The sequence below is a fragment of the Thermobia domestica genome, chromosome 8, assembly GCF_964235325.1.
Source record: "Thermobia domestica chromosome 8, izTheDome1.hap1.1, whole genome shotgun sequence".
Lineage (NCBI taxonomy): Eukaryota > Metazoa > Arthropoda > Insecta > Zygentoma > Lepismatidae > Thermobia > Thermobia domestica.
Window position 1 is genome coordinate 189,886,394 of NC_137461.1, and position 24,481 is coordinate 189,910,874.

The 24,481-nt window shown below is 35.4% G+C and overlaps 1 protein-coding gene across 1 annotated transcript in view; it reads right to left on the minus strand.

The window, feature by feature from the left end:
- Positions 1-16,008, minus strand: part of mad2 (mitotic arrest deficient 2) — a 90,802-nt gene extending 74,794 nt beyond the window's left edge. The window contains exon 1 of the mRNA XM_081769333.1: positions 15,829-16,008. Within this exon, the coding sequence (XP_081625459.1) occupies positions 15,829-15,904 (76 nt within the window). The 5' untranslated portion in view covers positions 15,905-16,008. The remainder of the gene's footprint in view (positions 1-15,828) is intronic.
- Between the last annotated feature and the right edge of the window lie 8,473 nt (positions 16,009-24,481).

The window sequence follows — 24,481 nt, forward strand, 5'->3', positions numbered from 1 at the left end:
TGTTAAGCCGCTTCGTGAAAGATGATGTCTTAAAAGTAGCTAAAACTTCAAAAAAACTGACCTCAATAGATGTTTTTGATAAGGACATCTTAAAACCACTTAATCTAGTTGAAGTTGGATTTTCTGCGATTACATCGCTTAAAGGAGTGAAGGATGTTAATATATATTGAACTTTAAGAAAGAATGCAGAAGATTCTTACAAGAACTGTGTAAAAAACTTATGCTAAAATGTTCTTTAAAATACAGTGTAACAAGAGCCGCAAATTGCTTGTCTCCAGAAACTATGACCAACGAAACCCTTCGTGAATCACGTATCACACTCGCCCTGGAGACATTTGTCGAGAAGGAGCAAATAACACTTGTAAATGCTGATATGGTGAATTTGGAAAATTTAAAATTTTGTTCAGACCAAGACACAGCACGAAAACTGTCAAATTTCAGTTACAAAAATGACAGATTAGACGTTTTTCTCCATGATCTGTTAAGTAAAGAAGGTATCTCCAATGCGTTTAAAACATTCATGCATAAGATACGTGTACTTTTCCATAGCAACGCAGCAGTGGAAAGGAGTTTCTCCATTAACAAAGAGTGCATTATTGAAAATCTTCAAGAGGAGTGCTTGATTGCCCAGAGAAGTGTGTTGGATGTTGTGCGTGTTGCTGGTAACATACGTAATATGAATATCACAAAGAGTATGATCCAGTATGTGAGGAAATTCATCAAGCAGAAGAAATGAATATCTGCGAGACCGCGGTGAAAAAGAAGACAGAGCAGCTCGAGAAAAGAAAGATATTAAGAAGAAAATAAAAGAGTTGGAATTAAAGAAGAAAAGAATACTAACTGAGGCCGAAGCAGAAGTAGTTGCGTTGGAAGAACAGGCGAAAAAGTTAAAAGTGATGTTGAACTCTAGAAGTTAAATGTCAAAAACTGTTCACTATGAAAGTTGTTTTCTATAATTTGTTCATATAATGTGTGTGGTTCCATAACATTTTCAGTTTTTTAAACTTTCATGTTACAATACATTTTTAAATAAAATAGTCACTTAAAGAAACTATCACTTGCCATATGCATTCTCTAATTATAACCAGTTTTTGTTAAGAACTATATAAAATTGCATTAACTTATACGTGTTACAATAAATGTCACTCTACTGAATAGACCTGGAAAAAAAGGAAAAATAAACCTTGAAAACCTTAATAAAACCTGGAATTTGAAAAAGAACATTTAGTAGACACCCAGTAAGTGACAAGATGAAAAGAAAAAACTGAGTGAAATGTAGTTTCTCAAGAGAAACCTGAAGTAACTTACAAATATCGAGACCCTTGTCCTTGAAAGTATTTATAAATGCACTTAACAAATCTTGGGCAGTAGCATGTCCGAGGAATACTGATGTTAAATAACGTCTTAAAACTTTATTTTCGTCACTGTGCCAGAAACGAACTACCAAGTCCATTTGATTTTCCTGTGATATAGTGTTTAGGCTTTCGTCGAACGATACTGCAAAAAATTCACAATTTTGTAGTTCACGAAGTAACGTCTGTTGGAGATATGAACCCAATATAAAAGGGATGACATGACATATTTTGTCTTTGTGTAACTGCATAGTTTTAGCGACTTCACACTCAGGAAACATTAAAGGAAAGAAATCCGTTGCACTCGCTTGGCTTCTGGTCGATGCATGTGACTTGTAACTTTGTGTAATGTCCAGATTATTTCTGCTTTCGTCACTTGATCTTTGATAAGATAACTCTTTATTACTCCACTAATTTTTGCTGGGCTTTCACTTTTCTCCTGAACGACTGGAGTAGATGAAGTGCCAGTCACTGAGCTGGAAGACGCTGTAGAATTTTTTGTACAGGAGGCTCCTTGTTAACATTGCTTGAGAACTTTACGATCGAACATTGTGCATTAAGAGCTTTAACAGCTATTTGATGTTTCTTTCCTTTTTCATGAGATTTCAATGATCCAGCTCCCATATTTGAAATGTCAAAATCAGTTCTGCAGAGTTTACAACCTGCTTTAAATGGATCGTTGGACCTAATAACCCATTTCCACTGGTCTTTCCATGAGTCCTGGAATTTAGTTTTACTTTTCCCCATTTTAATGGCTGAAAAATAAAATGTTAATTGTTAGTATGTAACAGGATTTATTGCAAGACTAGTAAAATGTTAACCTAAATACAAAAAGTAATTCCGTTAAGATGTGGGCAATTTTACTTTTTTCCGGTGATACACCTTTCGGCCACCGGGAATGGTGTTCACTGCGACATCCGCGGGCTTGGACTCCTGTTAAAAAGCTTCGGCACAGGAGTATAAGCGGAAGGTTGTTCCAGACCTGTCTACTACTCTTGCTACAGAAACATATAAACCAATGTCTACACAAAGCAGCAAATAAGCTTGATTCATACTATGCAGATAAGCAGCAACTACAGAGAAAGCTTCTGGCTTGTATGCCAGTATTCCCTCAGTGTAAGACACGAACTTAATAGATCATGAAATTTAACTTTTTCAATTACCTTACTCTCATCATCGGGGATTAATTTAGCTCTTTTTGTAGTCACTGTTATTCACAATGACCATGCCAAACAAATAAAATCTTATTCAGTCTCTTCTTGTACCCTCAACATACTTTCCAAAACATTCACCTCCTGCACTCTGCTCACGTCTGTATGTCTTTCTCAACTACGTCTCCACTGAATAAGTTATTATTGGCTTTTAACTAATGCTGTAGTATATAACTTTCTTGCATTTTACAAAAATATACTTATTCCATACCAATCCCAAAAACAATATTTTAAAAACAATTTTAAAACTTCCAGGTTCCTCGTCCAATTCCAGGCTATTTCCAGGTCTAAAAGTAAATTCCAGGCTAATTCCAGGTTTTCAAGGTTTACCAGGTCAGTAGACACCCTGAATAATAAAACACCCTGATATGCATTGACAAATTATTAGGCAATTGGTTCATTTATTGCTACTCTAATACTGTTCGGTTTTGCAAATCGTCCTCAGTTCTTAGCTGAAAAATTTTCAATTAAAGAAAATCACCTGGTAACAGGATTATTATTATTCGTGTCCAGATTTTTTTTTTTTTTTTATTCAAATCGTAAAACAGAATGACAACTGATTAGCATGAAGTGAATGAACTATTTGCCTAACAATTTAACAACGTTTTATTACAGTTTAAAAATTAGAAATATATGATTTGGCATATTGGAGGTTTCAGTGGCGCACGTATGTTTACTTGTGGAGAAGTCCAGGAATATGTTAAGGGAAATTGTGGTCCAGGTATAAGATGGGAATAACTTTTTCTTCCCAGAAGAAAGAAGCAGGGAGTTACATCATGTCTGCATCAGTTGCTGCTTTTAGATGAACGGGAATTTCATAATTAATATTACACACACAAAAATTTTAACATCCTTGCAATTATAAAATACCACTATTTTCGCACTTTCGAAAAATCGAAGTTTCTGCGTGGACCGGACTCCATACTCCCCTTGTGTATTCCATTTTATTATCTGCATCAATCATGATTGGAACCTTGGAGAGTAGTTTGTCCCATTAAACTATTATGTAATGCTTTCTATCAGGGCTACTGAGAAAGTTTCTGCAAATAGTGGCGCTAGTGATTCACTATTACAAAGTTAGGAAGAATAGACGTTTCTATGTTTAAATTATTATTATTATTATTATTATTTTGTTTTAAGCTTATTTCTTTATTTTTCACAGCAGTTTGAAGAAGTAGTTTTTTCAACTAGAAATGGAAATATCTCGTAAACACTTTCGGGAATCATTTTATTATCATTTCAAATGTAGTTTAACACCGAAACAATGCATCGAGCGACTTCATTTGGCGGAATGAAGTACAATTTGTTTTCCGAATGCTAGTCTGGTTGCACATTTCTCAGTGATGAATCTTGTCCATCCACGTCTGTTATTGCCATTAACGCTGATGTGTGTGTGAAATGATTGAGAGACCGGCATGTGACATACCGTGAGATTCAGGCATCCTTGAACATTGACATGAAAGTAATACATAGATTTTGCACGATCATTTGAACGTGCGGGAACTTTCAAACCGCTGGATCTTATATAATCTGACCGAAGTTCAACAACGGTCAATTGGTGTAAAAAAACGCTCAACAAAATCAACCGAGGTAAATCAAATTTGATGTATTACAATGAAACTTGGTTCTATTACATCTACTGTTTGGGTATATCAAAGTGAACCGAAATTAACAAAAGTTGACTGTTCGAGGAATGCTGTGAAGCAAATTACACTGTTCAACAATGAAAATTTAAATTAAACAAAATTATCTAATTCTAATTGATTTTGTGGTGCTGATCACGAATGTAAAAGCGAAAATCGAATATTACCTCTGGTTTTTGTTTCACATCCATGTCTAAAAATAACGTTATAATAGTGAATATATTTGCTTTATTTGGGGTAAAAATGTCCTTGATCTGGCAACACTGGAGGAACTACACAAATGCTTTGTTTCTTTGTATTCTTTACCACAGTTGTGTTCTGCTATTGTTCGAAACAACAACGCTATTGTAGTTATCAGAGTTGTTGATGTGATTTTCTTGTAGTGCTGCATATAAAAAGAGTTTTACAAGCATATTTTTGAACAGTTCCTTTCAGCTGCTTGAAATGACATTTGAGTGATTGAATAGACGAAACTGCCGCGACATTGTGTGAATAGAGCGGACAATTTCTGCTACGTGTGTGGAGAAAGCAGCAGCTTGTAACACCATTAAAAAAAGCTTATGAATTTTATTATGGTTGTAAAATTGGAGACCAGGATAAGGCTTGGGTACCCCACATTGTAAAATTTGTACAAGCAATCTAAGAAAATGGATTAATGGGAAGAGACGTTCAATGCCTTTGATTTGGAGGGAGCAAAGCGATCACATCAAAGATCGTTACTTTTGTATGGTTCCTTCTGTCTAGAAGGGAATTTCCAGGAAGAAACGGACCTTGGTATATCCTAATATTCCTCCTGCAATGTGCCTAGTTCCACATGGAGGACTACCTGTTCCTCACCCACCCAAAGAATACGACCTTTCTTCCGATGATGATCAAGAAGTTGTAGCTCCTGAACGAAGTACTTCGAACGACCCTGGCTTAGTGGTGAACGATCCCCCAAATGAACCACAAACTCACTCAAGAAGAGCTAAGTGATCTAATCAGGGATTTAGATCTACTAAAAAGCAAAGCAAAAATTTTAGTGTCACGGTTACAACAATGGAAATTATTGCAGGAAGAAGTAAATGTTTCAGTGTATAGGAATAGGGAAAGAAGTTCACCTCATTTTTTACTATGCAAGACACATTTGTGGCATGTATAGATATAGGTGCCTTCCATTTCAATTCAGGCAGAGCATGTACCATCACCATCTCAGATATTGTTGAAACTTTTTTTATAGCAACTAGACGTGTTTTTAAGAGAAACATTTTTGTTTCTATTGTCCATATTGTCATGAATTAACTGCGGTCTTTTAAAGTTAGCGAAGCATTCATGAAGCATTGGTCGAGAATAGTATTTGGTGTGTTTATTATTCATGTAAAGTTGAACCATCTGACAAAATTTCAGAATTTTAAAAAATGGTGTTTTCGAGAAAATGGCGCCCAAAAATGGCGATTTTTGAAAATTTTACAATTTCTCGAATTTTTTGCGACAAAACGGTTGCACACAGAAGCGATACAATTTTTTTTTTCGGAAAGCGGGTAACCAGGTCTTACCAACCGTGAAAACAGAATTTTAAAATTCGAACCGGAAGTGTTCGAAAAAAATTCGCAAACTTCGACTTTTCAGATAAATTGACGTTCATTTGTTAATTTCTGTACAAAAAGATACGCATGCGCAAACCAAACTATAATAAAATATAGTTTATTTATATCCCTATGTACATACCACAACAAGAATTATAACTCTATCTGTCTCCATAGCCGAATGGTGAGGCTCCGAAGTTGACCATTTTCCATGACTTCTACAATTCATAAATTGTACTCCCCGTCTTTGATGGCCCATTACTTGGCGGGAAATTTTTTTTCGACAAAACAAAAAAATATGGGTCTCTTAAAAACATGTCTAGTTGCTAGAAAAAAAAAGTTTCAACAATATCTGAGATAGTGATGGTACAATTTTATATTTTTTTGCCTGAATTGAAATGGAAGGCACCTATAAGTGATCTCATGAAGCCTATCAAAATTAATTACGATCCTATGAATGGGGGGGTCTTCATAGATTCGTCAAAGGTGAGTTTAAAGGCAGTGCTTTTACATATTGGAAATGAACTTCCTTCAATTCCAGTAGGTTATGCAGTTCATTTGAAAGAATCTTATGAAAAATTGAAACGTTTACTTCAAGCCATTAAATATCCTGATTTTCAGTGGCTCACTTGTGGTGACCTCAAAGTGATGTTAAATATGCAGTTAGGATATACAAAATATTGTTGCTTTATTTGTAAGTGGGGCAGTAGAGATCGTGCATCTCACTACAGCAAAAGTGACTGGAGTACAAGAGAAACTCTTCAGCCAGGGGTGAAAAATGAGCAACATGAACCACTTGTAGAGATCGTAAGCGAATTTTGCTTCCCTCGCTTCACATTAAATTAGGTCTCATGAAAAGTTTTGTTAAGAGCATGAACCAAGAGGGTGAGGCCTTAAAGTACTTAAGAGGAAAATTCCCTTGCTTAAATGACGCAAAAGTTAAAGAAGGCGTCTTTATAGGGCCACAGATTCGACAGCTATTCAGAGATCATCAGTTCGATGAAATTCTACAAGATAAGGAAAAAGCTGCGTGAGAAAGTTTCAAAAGTGTTTGTTCAAAGTTCTTGGGAAGACACCGAGCAACAAATTACACAGAAATAATGACAGAGTCGTTGCTTACTGCAAGAAACTAGGTTGCAATCTCTGAAACTCCACTTTCTTAATTACAATCTCGACTTTTTTCCCGAGGATTGTGGAGCAGTAAATGACGAACATGGTGAGCATTTACATCAAGATTTTGCAGCCAAGGAAAAGAGACACGAGGGCAAGTGGAGTTCTAACATGTTAGCAGACTACTGTTGGACTATTGCAAGGGACGCTCCAGGTGTACTGTATAAAAGGCAGGCCAAGCGAAGGTGCTCAAAATGAATTCAACAGGAATCTACAGGGTGGTCCATAAGTATTTGCACAGTGGATTATTTTGGAAACAAATATGATTAAAGGGAAACTGACTAGCGGAGGGCTGACTTCGGTAAATAAGCTACCGATTTTATGCGTGGGTGGTGAATGGCGGCCATCTTGGATCCAGGTTATTTTTTTCAAATAGGAAGGTAGGCATGAGACACATCAATTAACATTGTTTTTCGCGGGGGAATGCAGTCCCACAAACAGAAATGCGTTGTCATGTTTCGTTTTACAGTTATGACGTCCCAAAGTTGACGGTTTTCTGTTTCCTTGCATGGAGAGAGACATGGCACTAACGATGCAAGAAAGACGTGACGCCCTAAAATTTACAGGTTTTCTTTTCGTTGCAGGTAGAGAGAGACGGCACTAACGAAACAGGAGAGAATTGAGATCATCCTAATGTCTGGGGAAAGAAGCAGTCGTATGATTGCCCAAGACTGCAACGTGCGCCACCCCGAAAGACCTGCAATAAGCCACAACACCGTTAGCTACCTCATTAGAAAATTCAGTGTAGCTGGTAATGTTGAAGACAGACCATGGTTAGGTCCCCCACGAACCCCAACAGATGAGACATCCACAATGGTGTTTCCTGCGAGTGGTATGCCCTTATCAGCGATAACAGGTATGCCACGTGCTTCCGCGATGACTCTCCATACGAACAAGTGGCATCCCTTCAAGCTGCAGCTTGTCCAGAACCTTTCAGAGGATGATCCAGACCGGCGCATGGAATTCGCCAATTGGGCTTTGTCAGAATATGACCGAGATCCGATTTTCCCAGCCAGCGTTTCCTTCACAGTCGAGGCAACCTTTTATTTGGATGGGGAAGTGAATCGCCACAACATGCGATCAATCCCTGCAAGAGGATCACTCCTACTCATATCATGGTGTGGAGTGGCATATGGAACACGTCGATCATAGGACCCTCATTCATTCCTGGTACCCTTAATGGTTCTGATATCTGGACATGTTACAGGAGTTGGTGTTTCCGTTACTTCTCCGCTCTGATGCTACCTTGCCGCGATATTTTCAGCAAAATGGGAATGCTTGGATCTGCATTTTGCTGGACGTTAGATCGGTCGCCGAGGCCCTGTGGAGTGGCCAGCCCGGTCGCCGGACCTCATTCCCTTGGATTTTTTTATGGGGACACTTAAAACACCTGGTGTATCAGAAGATTCGGGATGTTGCACACCTACAGGGACGTATTCAAACACCTGTGATATCATCACCCCCACTGTGTTATTACAGGTTCAAGAGGACTGGATTAAGAGACTATGGTTGTGTGTTGCAATGGACGGGCAACATGTGCAGCACATCCTGTAGGTGGGACTTTGGGGCGTCATAACTTTGGAACGGGACATGATAACGCATTTTTGCTTGCGGAACTGTATTCCCCTGCAAAAAACAGTGTTAATTGAAAATTACATTGAAAACCTGAAAATTTCATTCAGACACCATGTTTAACCGCCATTTTCTCACAAACTCCACATTTCAAAAATCTGAATTTCCTACAACTATTGGAGAAGTACCTACGTATTTAATATCCGTTAACCGCTCATGCGGTTGCAGCCCCTAACGTTCGTAATTAATTACTGAAATTTCGATTTTTGTACTTGGAATAAATATTTCCTATGGGTATTTAAATCCTATACACAAGGCGATTTGAAATGCAGTACGAAAATTTTGAGAGATGAATCCTGCCATCAAATCAACTAGAAAAGTTCCTATAAACATGAGTCGAATTTCGCTTTGTTTTCGAGTTATAGGATTTCCAACTCGGGACCCAAAATCGGCTCGCGACAATGGAAAATAAAATATATATTTCGCGTTAAATCAAAAACCATGCGTTAAAGTTCTGAAAGTTGATTTGTATAAACATGATGATTTTTACGTGCGTAAGGGCGATGCAATTCAGTTGGCAGTGTTGCCAACTTGGTAGAACTTTTATTTGTTTCCAAATGACACTACGTGGATTTTATCTGATACTTGGTACTCATTAATGATTTTAAACATCACGTGAAGCACAATTTTCACCACGTCACATGTTACCTGATTTCACAATTAGGCCAATCAATAAAGGGTCCAATAAGGAAAAAAAATGGTGGCAAGCTGGAACAAATTTTATTTTCTTTATATATGTGTCTGTAACAACATACTAATTTGCACCACTCTACCACCCCGAATTTGGTCGCTATCTTGGAAAAATGGCGCCAAAAATTAGTTTTCTGTAAATATCTCCCATGGAAAGCATTTTAGAGCAAAACATGTTATTACAAAAAATAATCTACATTAAATTCTCTACAAGAAATTTTCTCTTCATTTTTTTCTCTAGGATGCACCGTTTAGATGTTATAGGCATGGCAAATTACGCATTTTTCTTTCAGCATCGCTTTGTAGTAGAACCTTAACGAAAATTTTCTGATACTATTTTGTTTTAGTGATTTTTCTTATATAAAATATAAATTAATGTATTTTTCATTCATTGCAGGGGTGACTAAAGATAAGCAATCAGGTCTATTAGATCATCTATGTTCAAGATGTCAGCTGAAAAATGTTTTATCTGTGAGAAACTTCTCGGTGATGGTGTTACGTGTATAGTAAGAGAAAAGGGTCTGAAAACATTAGTAAAATGCAGCATTAAAGGGAAAGATGGATATGAATATCAATTTGAGAAACTTACAAGTGTTAACACTTCATGAAAAATGTAAAAAAGTTTTCACAAAAACAAAAAGTAGCAAAGCGTTGCTATCACAACGTACTTCATCACCAACGCAGAGAACCCTTAGTTCAGAAGTAAATTTCAAGAAGCCTCACTGTAGACAATGTACACTCACGTCCAAAATTATTGTCGCATGTCTATAACTGTCTTCTTGTAAGAATATAATTTGATAATGATTTTGCAGAGTAGTATTAATACTGATACTTTGTGTATAACCGGGAAATGTATATTTGTAGTAAATTTCATAGGAAATGAATTATAAATACGAAAATTATAATTAGTAAAACAAAATGTTGCTAAGTGGACAAGCAAGTTTTATTATCGTTTTATTGTTTGTATTTACTGCTCTTTTGACATGAAATTTACCACACACATATCTTTGCCGATTGTATACATACTAACATTGTAAGAAATACTGGGCGAATCCGTTATCAAATTATATTCCTACAACATATTTATAGATATGCGACAATAATTTTGGACACGAGTGTACATCAGATGAATTTTTAAAGAGACGGAGTAAAAAACTTGTGAGCGAGCGTGAGAATGTACATCGCGTCGAAACCATTCAAGTTAAAGATTCTATTATGGAAGCAGCCGACAGAAAAAATGACGACTGGGGCAAAGAAGTTAGTATCAAGATTGGCAATGTTCATGATTTATTTCCTTCTGAAGCCAGATACCATTCCTCATGCATGAAAAAGTTCTACAAGATTTATTCTGGAATGAAACGTGGTAGTCCGAAAGATAATGTTTGTTTCAGATGCCATGGTTTATGCTTTCAACTTCCTTGAAGCTAAAAGGAAGAGTGCCAATTTTCATTTAGTGAAATTTTTCAAGATTATAATGATGCACTGCCAATGAAAAAGCAATAAGAACTAAACTGAAAGAAAATTACTCAGAGGATATTATATCAACCAACAAAGAATGCAGGGTGCAGAAGAACCGAAACTTGAAAGAGAGCTGCCTCAGCATCTGGTGCACACAGTCCTAATGAAGAGAGAACATTAAGAAGATGCTTACTACCATACTCTTGATTAAGATGCACCGCAAGTCCTACTTGCGATGAGGATAAAATATATTTTTGTGTAGCTGCTGCAGTTATGACGTGAGAAATTGTTATACTTTTTATTTCCCATTTTGTGCTATTCCCTGTCTTGTTTTTCAAGATAGAGTGTCGAGAAGGCATTTTAAGGTCCCAGGAATCAATCAATTAACGTCATTCAAAATTATCTGCTGATGGCTAATCATCAGTTTCGTAACCCTAGGATTTGATATCTTCAGCAATTATTTACCCGGCTGTCATTATGATTCTCAACTTCTCTTCGTCCATATACTTAGTTTTTGACGATCATGCCATGCATCCATGAGAATTTTGTGCCCTGTATCACGGAAGCAAACTATGGGATTTATTTATTTTTTTTTTTTTGTTTGTTTTTTGTTTATATAATAATATCTTCTGAGTAATTTCCTTTCAGTTTAGTTCTTATTGCTTTTTTCAGTTGGCAGTGACTCATAATAATTTTGAAAAAATTCACTGAATGAAAATTGGCACTCTTCCTTGTTAGCTTCCATAATAGAATCTTTAACTTGAATTGTTTCGATGCGACGTACACTCACACGCTCATTGACAAGTTTTTTTTTTTATCCTGTCTCTTTAAAAATTCAACTGATATACACTCATGTCCAAAATGATTGTCGCATATCTATAACTGTCTTCTTGTAAGTATATAATTTGATAATGATTTTGCAGGGTATTTTTAATACTGATACTATGTGTATAATCGGGAAATGTATATTTGTGGTAAATTTCATAGGAAAAGAATTATAAATACGAAAATTAGAATGGGTACAACAAAATGTTGCTAAATGGACAAGGAAGTTTTATTTTCGTTTTATTGTTCTTATTTACTGCTCTTTTGACATGAAACTTGCCACATACATGTCTTTGCCGATATACACAAACTAACATTATACGAAATATCGGGAGAATTCGTTATTAAATTATATTCCTACAACTACATATTTATAAACATGCGACAATAATTTTGGAGATGAGTGTACATTGTCTACAAAACAGGCAGGCTTTTTGAAAATTAAATCTTAGTACTTCTGAACTAAGGGTTATCGGCGTAGGTGATGAAGTACATTGTGATAGCAATGCTTTGCTACTTCTTGTTTTTGTGTTAATTTTTCCACTCTTTTCATGAAGTGTAACACTTCTCAGTCCCTTTTTTTTTACTATGCATGTAACACCATCAGCGAGAAGTTTCTCACAGATAAAACAGTTTTCAGTTGACATCTTGAACATAGATAATCTAATAGACCTGATTACTTATCCTTAGTCACCCCTGCAATGAATGAAAAATACATTAATTTATATTTTATATAAGAAAAATCACTATAACAAAATAGTATCAGAAAATTTTCGTTAAGGTTCTACTACAAAGCGATGCTGAAAGAAAAATGCGTAATTTGCCACGCCTATAACATCTAAACGGTGCATCCTAGAGAAAAAATGAAGAGAACATTTCTTGTAGAGAATTTAATGTAGATTATTTTTTGTAATAACATATTTTGCCCTAAAATGCTTTCCATGCGAGATATTTACAAAAAACTAATTTTGGCACCATTTCTCCAAGATGGCGGCCAAATCCGGGGTGTAGAGTGGTGCATAATTAGTATGTTGTTACGGACACTTATATAAAGAAAATAAAATTTGTTCCAGCTTTCCACAATTTTTTTCCTTATTCGACCCTAAATCATCCCTTATTGACTGGCCTAAATAGGATTGCACAAGTAATGAAAATACAACGGGATCTTACATCTTAAATATATACTAAGATAGAAATACGAAATGGAAAGTGTGCTCTTTACCACAAAGTACTTCATAAGAAAGACACGATGACGTGAAGCGTTATCTCAAGGCAGTGTATAATGTGACCATACAAGTGTCGCAAAACCGTGCAACAGACAAGGCATTTATTTTGTCATATAAAGTGTTTCCCACTATTTTTGTTTAAGCGTATTTCCACTGTCATAACGCGCCTGCTCCGTACGAACGCACACCCTCGCTACCGTCCGGGACACCTACAGTGTTCCTGCCATGACTCTGTTACATTACATGGTGCTTTTCAGTGGTGACCTAGCACAAGTTGGTTCATGTTTTATACACTATAATTTGTAAGCCACGCGTTCATACTGTATTTATACTCAGCCTTTCTGAAATCAATCTCCAACTAGTGATGAAGCTCCCCATTTAGTGTGTGTTATGCTAAAAGAAATGATTTTTTCATGAATATAAGTATGCCCTGCAGAACTGGATAACACGCAGGAAGGAAGTATTTTTGTATGAGTTTTGTAACTTTTAATATCCCAGAAACATGTGTTTGATACGGGGCACTACTCCGAAACTTCCTCTTAAGTTTATTTAGGTACACAATACTGCAAGTATCAATTGTTTTATTAACTTCTAAGAAGTGCGCTGTTTGCAACACCTAACAGTTGGAGGCTACTAACTTAGCGCTGTAGTACTACTTAGATGTATATGTATGTATTAAAGAGCAAAGGAAGCATGAAAATAAGAAATATTTTCTGATTATCGGTGAAAGAGGAATTTCGGAAATGGAAGAGGAATAATCATAGGTAAGGTATACTAAAATAACAACAGGTAAGTCGCAATACAACGTTGAAACAGGTTCATTTGTTTCTTATCCAGAGCTGCCATCTGTGGAAGTTTAGCCCTTTATAGTATGTACTATAGTAGGGTGTTGTTTATAGTGCTGGTTGGAATCATAAGTAGATATTACTCGACTGATTTTTCTCTGCATGCGGCGAAGTTCGGAACTAACTTCCTTGTTTACAAGTGGTAGGAGTAACATGGCAGGGTCGCCAGAGATACTTGTTTCTTGAGATTTCTTTTATGGTCAGGTTTTCGAGAAAATCAAAAGGATATGGACAGAATCAAACACTGTGTTGATGATGCCGGCAGAAGAATAAAATAGGGAAATGACGTGCATGTTGTACTCTATGAGGGAAACAGGTGTGTTTGATGGCGGACGATGTAGCTGAGGCACAAGGTCTGTTACTTTGTAGGAAGACGTCCTGGCAACCCTGTAAAGGAATACAGAAAACCACTCCTGCCTTTCCTCCCACCACCCCTTCGCCCAGTGCCAAAACATAAACACAACAGCAGCGCCCCTACAAAACAAATGCACAGACTCGTCCGACGGGTAATAACGATTCATTCTTTTCGTCACTTCTGAATAGTCGTAATTTGGATCACTTTATATTTGGAAGGTAACACAATACAGATGAATATGTACCTAGTACAGAGAAAAGTAAGCATCAAAATAAATATTTGTGATTAACAGTTAAGTGTGAACGACGGAAATGAGAGAATTCTAGATAAGCTATACTAAAAAAAAAAAAAAATAAAATAAAAAAAATAAAAAAATAAAGAGTAATAAGAGTTGAAAACAAGTACGTGGTTCTAAACCGTGGGTTAAGTGCCTTAACACCGGACTAATTTTAGGAAATTTACCGGGTCAATTGGAGAATTTATTTAAGTTTGTGAGGAAGAAAGAGTAGAAGGCGGGTAAGAGGAATAGTAAAAGTTAAGAAAGTGGTTGTATTTGTTGATTGTTTTTTATGTTGTTAGTGGCACTGTATGTGGAGGCGGATGGACTATTTCGCGGAGAGGTACACTTGTTTTACTATACAGATCCATAAATTGTGAAATGTACATTAAAAAAATGGCTAGTCTTTAATTTGCCCATTTCATGTCAAGAACAGAACCCAACCAGGGTTAAATTCCAAAGTTGGGCGTCCGTTTGCAGCAAAATTTTTAAAATTTACAGGAAAGATATGGATAATTTGATCGTTTGTGTGCTTGATAATATATAAGAGTCTCGAAAAATTTGTTTATTTGTTATATATATGCGGCTATAAACATGGGACTATACGGCGAGCGGATGGAACTACTTGGCGCAAGGTAACCAAACAGTTGCATTGTGGGAAAGAAACGAGCATTTATGTTATCAACATGGCGAATGTACAAGGGCAATGAACTAACAGTTTTAACATTTGTGAAGCAATACGTTGATAACGAGCAAAATCTTTTAAAAGTTTGTGAAGAGCACGGATTAATGAACCTAATAACAAATTACACAAAGTGTGCAGAGGAGATAACAGCGAAAAAACGTGGCGAAAGCGGACGCCCAACTTTGGAATAAATGCCCCCAACCAACCCGTGCCAGGATTCTAATCCGTTCCTACTCTACTATTACTACTCTTACTCCTGCTTCTACAGCTACTAATACTTATACCATAGATCCGTATTAAAATAATACTGCACGCCTAATGTAACGTAATTTAATATAATCCAACAAAGTATAACCGAATGCAATACATTTTCGTGTGTTTTTTTCAGTTTTCAAAGTGGTCCGGCGATACGGCACAAATGCCTAAACCGTGGCTTGATCTGCGGAAGATTAGCTCCAACTTCTGCTCGGTGGTCACTAAGAAACACGAATTGTATCTAACCCAGTCAGGACAGGAGCGCAGTTGGGAGGTTCACATGAGGATAGTGATAAACCTTATTCGTAGTAAAAGCACATGCCTTTTGTGTGGCACAGCTTAGTGATCACTTCGTACACTGCCTTCATATAGCATTTCATGTCTTTAATTCCTTATGGTGTACCATGGTAGAGAGCACACTTTGAATTTCGTATTTCTATTTTATTATCCAAGTGTGACGTAAGATCCCGATATATGTGGGAGATAAGATTCCGATATATTTTGATTACTTACACAATGCTATTGTGAAATTAAGTAACATATTCTCCTGTAGATTTTATACATATTTGTCCCCATAAAATGGGATAGCACCTTTAATGTTTTCATTTATGTGTATGTAGTAGAAATGAAAATAAATACCTAGATACTCTGTAACTAACTCTGCTGATCCTTTAAGCGTTATTTTACTACTATTTTGACCCTGGACACTCGCCATCACCTAATTTTCAAATAAAATTTCACCATTCGATATAAAGCATATGAAACAAGAAACAAATAAACCCGCTTCCACAAGAACGAACCAGGGTTGCCATACAAAAAAACGGATTTGCCACGATTACCATAAACATGGATTCAAATCAAACTAAATTTCCTCATCATGATTTTGAACCCATCATTCCGCAGGTCTCCTTATCTTAATGAGTATTTCCACTATTTTTTATTAATTTTAATTTGAAAGCACCACGTATAGGATAAATAAATAAATAATTCTTTTATATATGCAATATTAACGAAGTGGATGGATTTCCACCATGGACATGATAGTTTTATGAGATGGAATGGCTGTTTATATTGACCGACACAAATACAAAAGTTCAATTTGATACTTTGCAGTAAATAGGATGGCATGCACTACCACATCATTATAAAAGTCATCTGTTCAAAAAAAAAAAAAAAAAAAAAAAGATTTTAAAACAATTTTTCTTCGTGGCAAACTAAAAAAAAAAACATAGGATATGTGTATTTCACTAATTGTTTTTGTTTTAATCAATCGTTATCAATTGAATTGCAAAAATGAATATTTTTTATCAGGAAGATACTGGGCATCAGATTTACTATCAATACAGGGTTATTCAATCGAAAATCAGACGGTGATGGTTACACAACCATTATTGAAAATTCTGATAATTTGCGCACATTTTGAACAATGGCATATAATATTTGACCGCATGGGCTACCACTGATCTTGTATATTATAAGTAGTAATAATAATAATAATAATAATAATAATAATAATAATAATAATAATAATAATAATAATAATAATAATAATAATAATAATAATAATAATATGTACAAAATGCAAATCAATGAACAAAAAGTGGTTATTGTGTTTTGTTTGAACTTTTGCTTTGAGACCATTAATGTTTTCCAGCGTAAATGAAATTCCATCATACATTTCCGCAGTTAACTTCAAGTGGAGTGCATTCGTAAAATGTTATTTTTTACCAATGTCACTTCCATGGGCGTCTCTGGCGGGGGGATGAGGGGGACGCGTCCCCCCAATATTTTGAAGTACAAAATATTCCATATTTTATTCTAATTTAATTTATTTACTAACGACCGTATTTGGAATATAATATTCAGGCTGTGAACATTATAACAGAGTTAAGAGTTCTTAGGGGTTCGTGAAAGTAACAAATGGAATCGACGATAATACATAGCTTTTTTTATGTCCCCCCCAAAATTTACATGCCAGAGACGCCAGTGGTCACTTCCCTCAAGAGCCCCCTATGTTACTGACGTTGGTTTTCATTCCGTAACAGTCTTTGCAAAAATCTTGAGTATACAAACGTAACGCAAAAATGCAGTCATCATTTTTCATGAAAGCACCCGTTGCCTGTGATTTATATGTGTAGCCAACAGCAAGTTGTGTTGCATGTAGAACCGTACTTAAACAACTTTCTCAATTGGATATTTAGCCACATCGCATGCAAAGAATGCAACATACTTTTGCGTTTTGCTTTGTGTTAACGCAAAAGATTACGGAATATGCCCGGTTTTCCCTTTCAATATTTTTCGTTCATCAATTTGCATCACGAAATATGTATAGTGATTTTGCTATTTGTCTTAAACCCATTTTTGTCTTGATTTTGGTCTTTACTTTGTAACAAAAATGAAAATTTTCTTCGTAGCATTACGTTTTCCCGTTAGACGTTACTCACAATGACGAGTAATGGAAGTTAACACAGTCTCCAATTTACAATAATATCTGTGAGCCTTGTTTCGTAACGGTTGGCGCAAATCAACGAATTCAACTCAATGCAAATAACACAATAAGAACTTATAACTACAATAACATCAATCGCAAAGTAAGTAGTTTGCACTGCGTTGACGCAAAGCGCTTCGAAACGATGCCCCAAAATTTTCAGATAGCTCCAAAATGGCTGCTATGTAACTGTTCTCAACCCTCTTCTTGACAATGTATCCTTTGGGATACATGTTTTTGAACATTTTTCGTTCTTTGACTACCTATTCTTGGCAATGTATCCTATGAGATACATTACGTCACAGCCTTGTCTAAATAAAACATTTAACTAAAATGTGCAATTTGTATTATTTTATAATGACACGGAAGTCGCTAGGGATGCGCACAAGACGAAACGAGACAGGATTTTCCTGACAAAATTCCAGTCGAGAAACGGCTCTGCCAATAGAGAAATATACATTTTTCGAGTCGAGACATCACTTTTACAGCACATTTTCGAGACGAGATAGCCACAAATCTCGTCTCGTGCGCATCCCTAGAAGTCGCATTAAGTATTTTTTCTGAGCAACACAAGTCTCCTTGCCAAGAAAAGGGTTAACTTCGATTTACGGAAGACCTTAGGTTGACAAAACTAGAGCACCACACAATGACGTCACTAAATGTGATAATAAGTTGAGCAGTGTTTGCAACTGATTTGGTGTCAACTTATTAATTTTATACTAGAGTAACAGATCGGTAAAAAATATGTTTAAAAATGATTATCTATTAATGAAGTAATATACTTAAAGAGATATTTGTATATTTATATGAAAACATAGCATCTCCACACGCGAAATTTGATGATGTGCTCCGCGAAAGATTTGTTGCCACAAAAAAATTTGGAGATCCACAATACATAATTGACATAAAAATTAATGATAGGTCTACATCATATTAGTATGTGACAGGCCCCTCTAAACCTTTACTGGCCCCCTAAAATTTTCACGGTGGCTTGCAAATGAACTATAACAGGGTGCAAAATCTCAAAGTCAGACGCACTTGCCAATCCAAAAATAATGGACGCCAGTATCTCTCACGTAGAAATTGAGATGTCCTGCTCTCCCCCAAACGGCCTTTGGTTTGACAAATAAAGACTTCACATTCCATGTTTTCTTTCACTCAGTGACAATTATTTTCTTGCGAAACAGAAAATGCGCTGCCCTGTGAGTTCAGGCAGAAACTATTCCTACTGAACACTGGTCGCCAGCTCTAAATTTCTAGTCGCCAATGGCGACTCGGCGCCCGGAAATTTTGTGCCCTGAACCATAACATGATGATTAACTATAATACGTTTGGATCGGGACCAACAAATTTCTATCGGGCTTCCCCTACATTTTTGGGCTGGCTGCTGGCCTAGTATGTGATAAGTGACAGAGCCGTAACTTAAAAGGGGAAGGGGCAACGGCTTCCCCAGGAAAGCTCCCCGCCGTTCGAGGAGACCCATTTTAAGACAAAATTTTCTTACTCCGTATAGGATACGAACATGAAATTATAAATGAAGCATCGAACATGTGCACTATATTGCATAAGGAAAACAACACATATAAGTTAAATAAAACAAAAATGAGTCGTGGGCCCATTTGAATAAAAAAGTCTACTATTAGGGGCCCCAGAAATAATGTTTATTCGTATGGCTTTGAAATTTGTCAATATTGTCCCCTTAATTCATTTATAATGTATGGAACCGGCCCAGAGGTGTAACTAACGACCAGAGATGGATCGTTAGTGGGTGATGGATCGTAAGTTTTCTGGGTGGGTCAGTGGGTCGTGGGTCAACAGCATGACCCACCACCCACTGTGACCCACCATCCACCGTGACCCACTGTGACCCACCACCCACCATGACCCTCCGCGACTCACCACCCACCATGACCCACAGACTCAGTCTGACCTACCGACTCACTCTGCTCAGTGTATTGTAGACAGTATCTCATGAAGATTGGTGAATTTGTCTGCGTTTTACTTTCAGGACCTTCATTTCCCTTCCTTTTCCATTTGTTTCTGTCTACTTACCTGAGGTGAGTAGGCTATATCTAAGTGAAAAAAGAACTTCAGGCATTTTTGGATATTGATATTTGCAATTCTAATAATAGCGATAGGACGTATACTATTACTTGGCTTTCGAGACCTGTGAGTTTTCAGAGGAGCTAACTACTGGAAAAAATACATTTTTGAATCACTGTAATATACAAATTATTATATAAAAAATTGAATGTAACTATGTGTGCCTGATCATCACGGCCAAATTGTAAAGTCAAATGAAATGACTTTTGGTATATAGTTAGGCCTTAATCCAAACTGGGATGTTATATTACTTTCATTATAATACATATCCGAAAGAGGTAGTGAAAATCCGAATTTTTGCGAAAAAAAATGAGTATCTCCCAAGTCGTTAGACTTACGGAGCTGAAATTCAGTGTATTAACTCTTTATTGAAAATAACCAGAATGTGTCCTGGCATTTTTTAAATTGTCCTTTATGGGGGGGAGGTGCACTTTCTGTATATGGAAAATTAGTAGTGAGTTGGTTTGTAAAAATGATCAAAAACGATCGATATTAGTTAAGAAAAAAATCAGAAACAAAAAATACAGTGCTTCGCTTCATATATCCATTGCTCTCTACTATAATAATTGCTGAAGCTTATGTTTATTATATGGAGCGCTTACAGCACAGGGCAATCAACTCATAAAGTCGTGAGAAAATAGACATAAAATTGTACTGTAAACTTAATTACACGGAAATTTTAGTTTGGATTATATGCATAATTATATAGAAAATTTTACACTTTTTTCCTTTACGTATAACTGAAAACGCATGTTTTATAATACTTTCCGTATAAGTGTTCCATCTATACGTACTTTCCGTATGAAACAATATAGGCGGTCAGGATCTCACATACAAATGGAGATATATATAACATACAGCTGACGAAGGTAACATAATTATATGTATGTGATATACGGAAAACTGTTAGATGTCAGACATCCTGCAATGGCATAATGTAACATCTAAGGGCAGTGCATATGTAGCTATGGATAACATATGCTCCATACTGGTTTCTGTAGTAAGCAAGAGAATTCCATATATTTGTACAATATACCTAAGTCAGGAGAACGGATTTTTCTCAGTGTGCAGTTTATAAGTAATGCAATTATGTATGTGCTGAACCTGTGGGTTCATCTTTTCGTGATAAATCCATTAATAAATGTCGTGCATGTAATCCCTAAAGAGAACACATATACGTAGGTGGGAACTCATGTCACTTAATGATCTTCCCATTTTAAGGCAGTAGTAAATCCGAAAATTGTCGATAAGTGATTCCCCTACTTTGGTTTTGCGAATAGTTCGTAAGTAGTTGATATACCAATATCAGATCAAAATTCGCATGCAGGGGGTCGCCCCAGACAATGGGTAGAGAGCTTAGATGTATAGAAATACAGTATTGTTTAAATGACATATGATGACAGGTAATGGGTGGGGTACTATTGTATGTATAGGAGTTTACACAAAAGAGAATAATAAAATATGTCAAAGTTAAAAGATAAATGATTAGTAAAAGAAAAGAATAATAGAAAAGAAAAATCATTGGAAACTTGTTGAACAATGGTAGATTGTTATAAAGAATAATAGAAGTACACAATACATTGTAGTTGTATGAAAAGAATTTTGAATAAAAGAAAAAGAATAATAAAAGAGAAACCTTGCAGCTGTATGCTTTAAAAGAATAATAATAATAAAAGAGAAACCTTCAAAAATCATTGAACAATCGCAGATTGTTATAAATAAAAGAAAAGAATAATACCAGATTTTTATGTCCTGGGAAGTTGAAGAGAACATTGCACAATTGATGAAATGTTTATGAAAAAGATTTTTAATCCGGCGGACGATGCCGGAAACGCGGACGCGGCGCGAACGTTGCGCGGGGCGCGAACGGAAAATACCCGCGGGCGCGGGCGCGAGCACGTGACGTCATTAGAAATTTTTATTTAAATATTGGTTTTAAAAAATAGACATGTATAGTTTTGTTAGCGATGGATAACCGTCAGTTTGTAGAAGACGTTGATGTGAAGCATAAGTTAGACGTTGAGAATGAAAGTTGATGTAAAAATATAAAAGAATATCCTGACTCTCCGGATTTTACAATTAGTGAAAATGAATTAGAAAGATATGAAAATATAAAAGTTTATACATGTGATACTGAAGAGGGATCAGATAATAAAGTGTACGAATTTTCGAAGGATAACTCAGATTTTGAGGCGGAATCAGACGACGCGGTGGTATCAAATGTGGGTACGCCGCCATGTTCAACTCCTTAATCGGAATTAAATTAGAACTGTGAATGTGGTGTTAATTAAGTGGATGTGAACTGTGTTAGAGAATGCATTGTGAAATGGAATCCAAATGATTATTTGATATGTTATGCATGTTATTGGCATAATACATATGAATGGTCTCATGAATGTTTTATTGTAATGAAGACATTTTAAACACTTGTGTTTGGTCTGTGTTGGTGAATCCTCGTGCACAGGAGGTATTGTTTGAGATTTATGCAGAAACACATACAGTTATTACAACATTAACAAGAGATTATTTTAATATTACATATGGCGAACTATCAGTGAATGAAAATGTACGAAAAGAACTTTTAATTATTTTTCTTGAAAAAGAGAGATTGAACGAGTATAGTGAAGTGTGTTAAGAAAAAGAAAACGTACTGTACATAATGTATTCCGAAAACAATTTTTGTGTATTATGTAGTGAAGATCATAATAGTGATGTTTGTTTTTTAAAAACTATAAGTGCATACTTACGTTTTAATAGTATTTCTTGTGAACAATGTTTGCTGCATCTTGAACATCAATGTTTATTTCTTCATGATATTGGAACTTTTGCTGTAGAACATTTATCCAACTACATAACTCTTATTCATTTATTTGAAGTGTCTGAAGAACATCATAGTGAAATTTCAAGTATAAACTTTATACGCAAAGCGCGTGATTGTTTAAAGAACACTGAATTTGTTGGACAAATTATACCCTTTTTCTTAGAACGTAAACATAAAATTTCACTATGTGTTAATGAATACATTATTGACATACAAGAATTTAAGATTTCAAATCATGAATATATTTTACGTGAATTTTAACTGCGTGTGATGATACAGTAAATTTGCATTGTTTAATAAAATCACCAGTAGAATACAATGTACTTCCGTTAGGTTGTCAAAAACAAATTGAATGATTAACATTAAACTTACATGGATTAACTTGGAATAAAAAATGCGGTTATACTGTATCACACATACGTAACCTTATATATCAACTTTGTAAATAAGATGCAACCTTTTACTGTAAAGGTGCAGAAAAAACACTTTCGATTAAAAATATTTTTGCACTAGATAATGTTATTGATTTGGAAAGTAAACAGTGTCCACCATTAAACACATTGCATGCAAACGTATTTAATGATTATTGTACTTTTCATGAACAAAATATTAAACTTGACAAAAAATCAGAATGTGCATATCGTAATGCACAACAATTGTTATTGGAGGAAGTTTCAACGTACTATAACATTAACTAATGCATTTTCAAAGTTGTAAAAAAAGTATATGATATGTTCTTGTAAATAAAAATACGATTTTAAATTGTAAATAAAAAATTATTAAACTAATCTACTTGTTTTTCTTGTTCATTATATTGGTTACATGATTGAATACAATTTTATCATACTGTTTACGATTATTTTTTTTGAATAAATTTAAACATTCTTGAAAGCTTTTCTTGCGTACAATATGATGCACAAAGTATAAAACAAATTGTCCACACAAGATTGAATTATCATCTTCATATGCGGAACTATTTGCAAAATATATTTTACAATTTTTAGTTAAAAAGTTTTTATTTCTTTTGGAAATGGTAATGCTAGGGTATCGAAGTAATAGCCTCTTTGATTTTCATCAATGAATACACACACCTAATGTGGGCCACCTGAAGATGAATTGCTTAAATTTATAATAAGTCCAGCCGGTGGTTGCACAGTTTTTGGAATTCTATCAATAGGATAAATGCCATGCACATTTGCACCAGTAAGTTTATCACGAAGTAACACTTTTATAATATCATTTGCGTAAATAACTTTTGTTTTTTTTTAAAAAAAACTTCACTTTACATCACTTTATACGCGTGGAAGACATAGTGGGGTATATGGAATATTCTCATAAAACGAAATAAAATGTTTAAAATATAAATGACAGATTTTTTTATAACTTTTCCAATAACGATGATTGGTGCTAACGCTCTGAAAATACTTTTGACAAACTTCATAGTATGATACCTTGCTACTTTGAATAATCAAGCTAAAATATTACAATATAAAATGTTAAACACACTTTGTACCAGTAGGGCACATGTAATTGATATGCTTAGAAGTGAACAGTTATACTTCTTTTATTAAAATGATACTTTTAAAAAGTATTATCAGTATATTTATTTCTATCTTTATCAATTTGAATTAAAGAATCAAACTGCGCGTATACAATACATGTTATAGGTTCAGTAACATTTTCAAAAAAGGAAACTTTAACATTTACAGGTACATCACGCACAAGGTCCCACGTACAATCATCTAATGTTGCTGTAGGTGATAGAATAAATGCTAGAGTATAGCCGTGTGGATATTCTTCAGGAGTAATAGTATGTGCATCATCTTTATAATATAAACCAGTACCGGAAAACAGAGAATGGTAACTTAGAAGGTACAAAT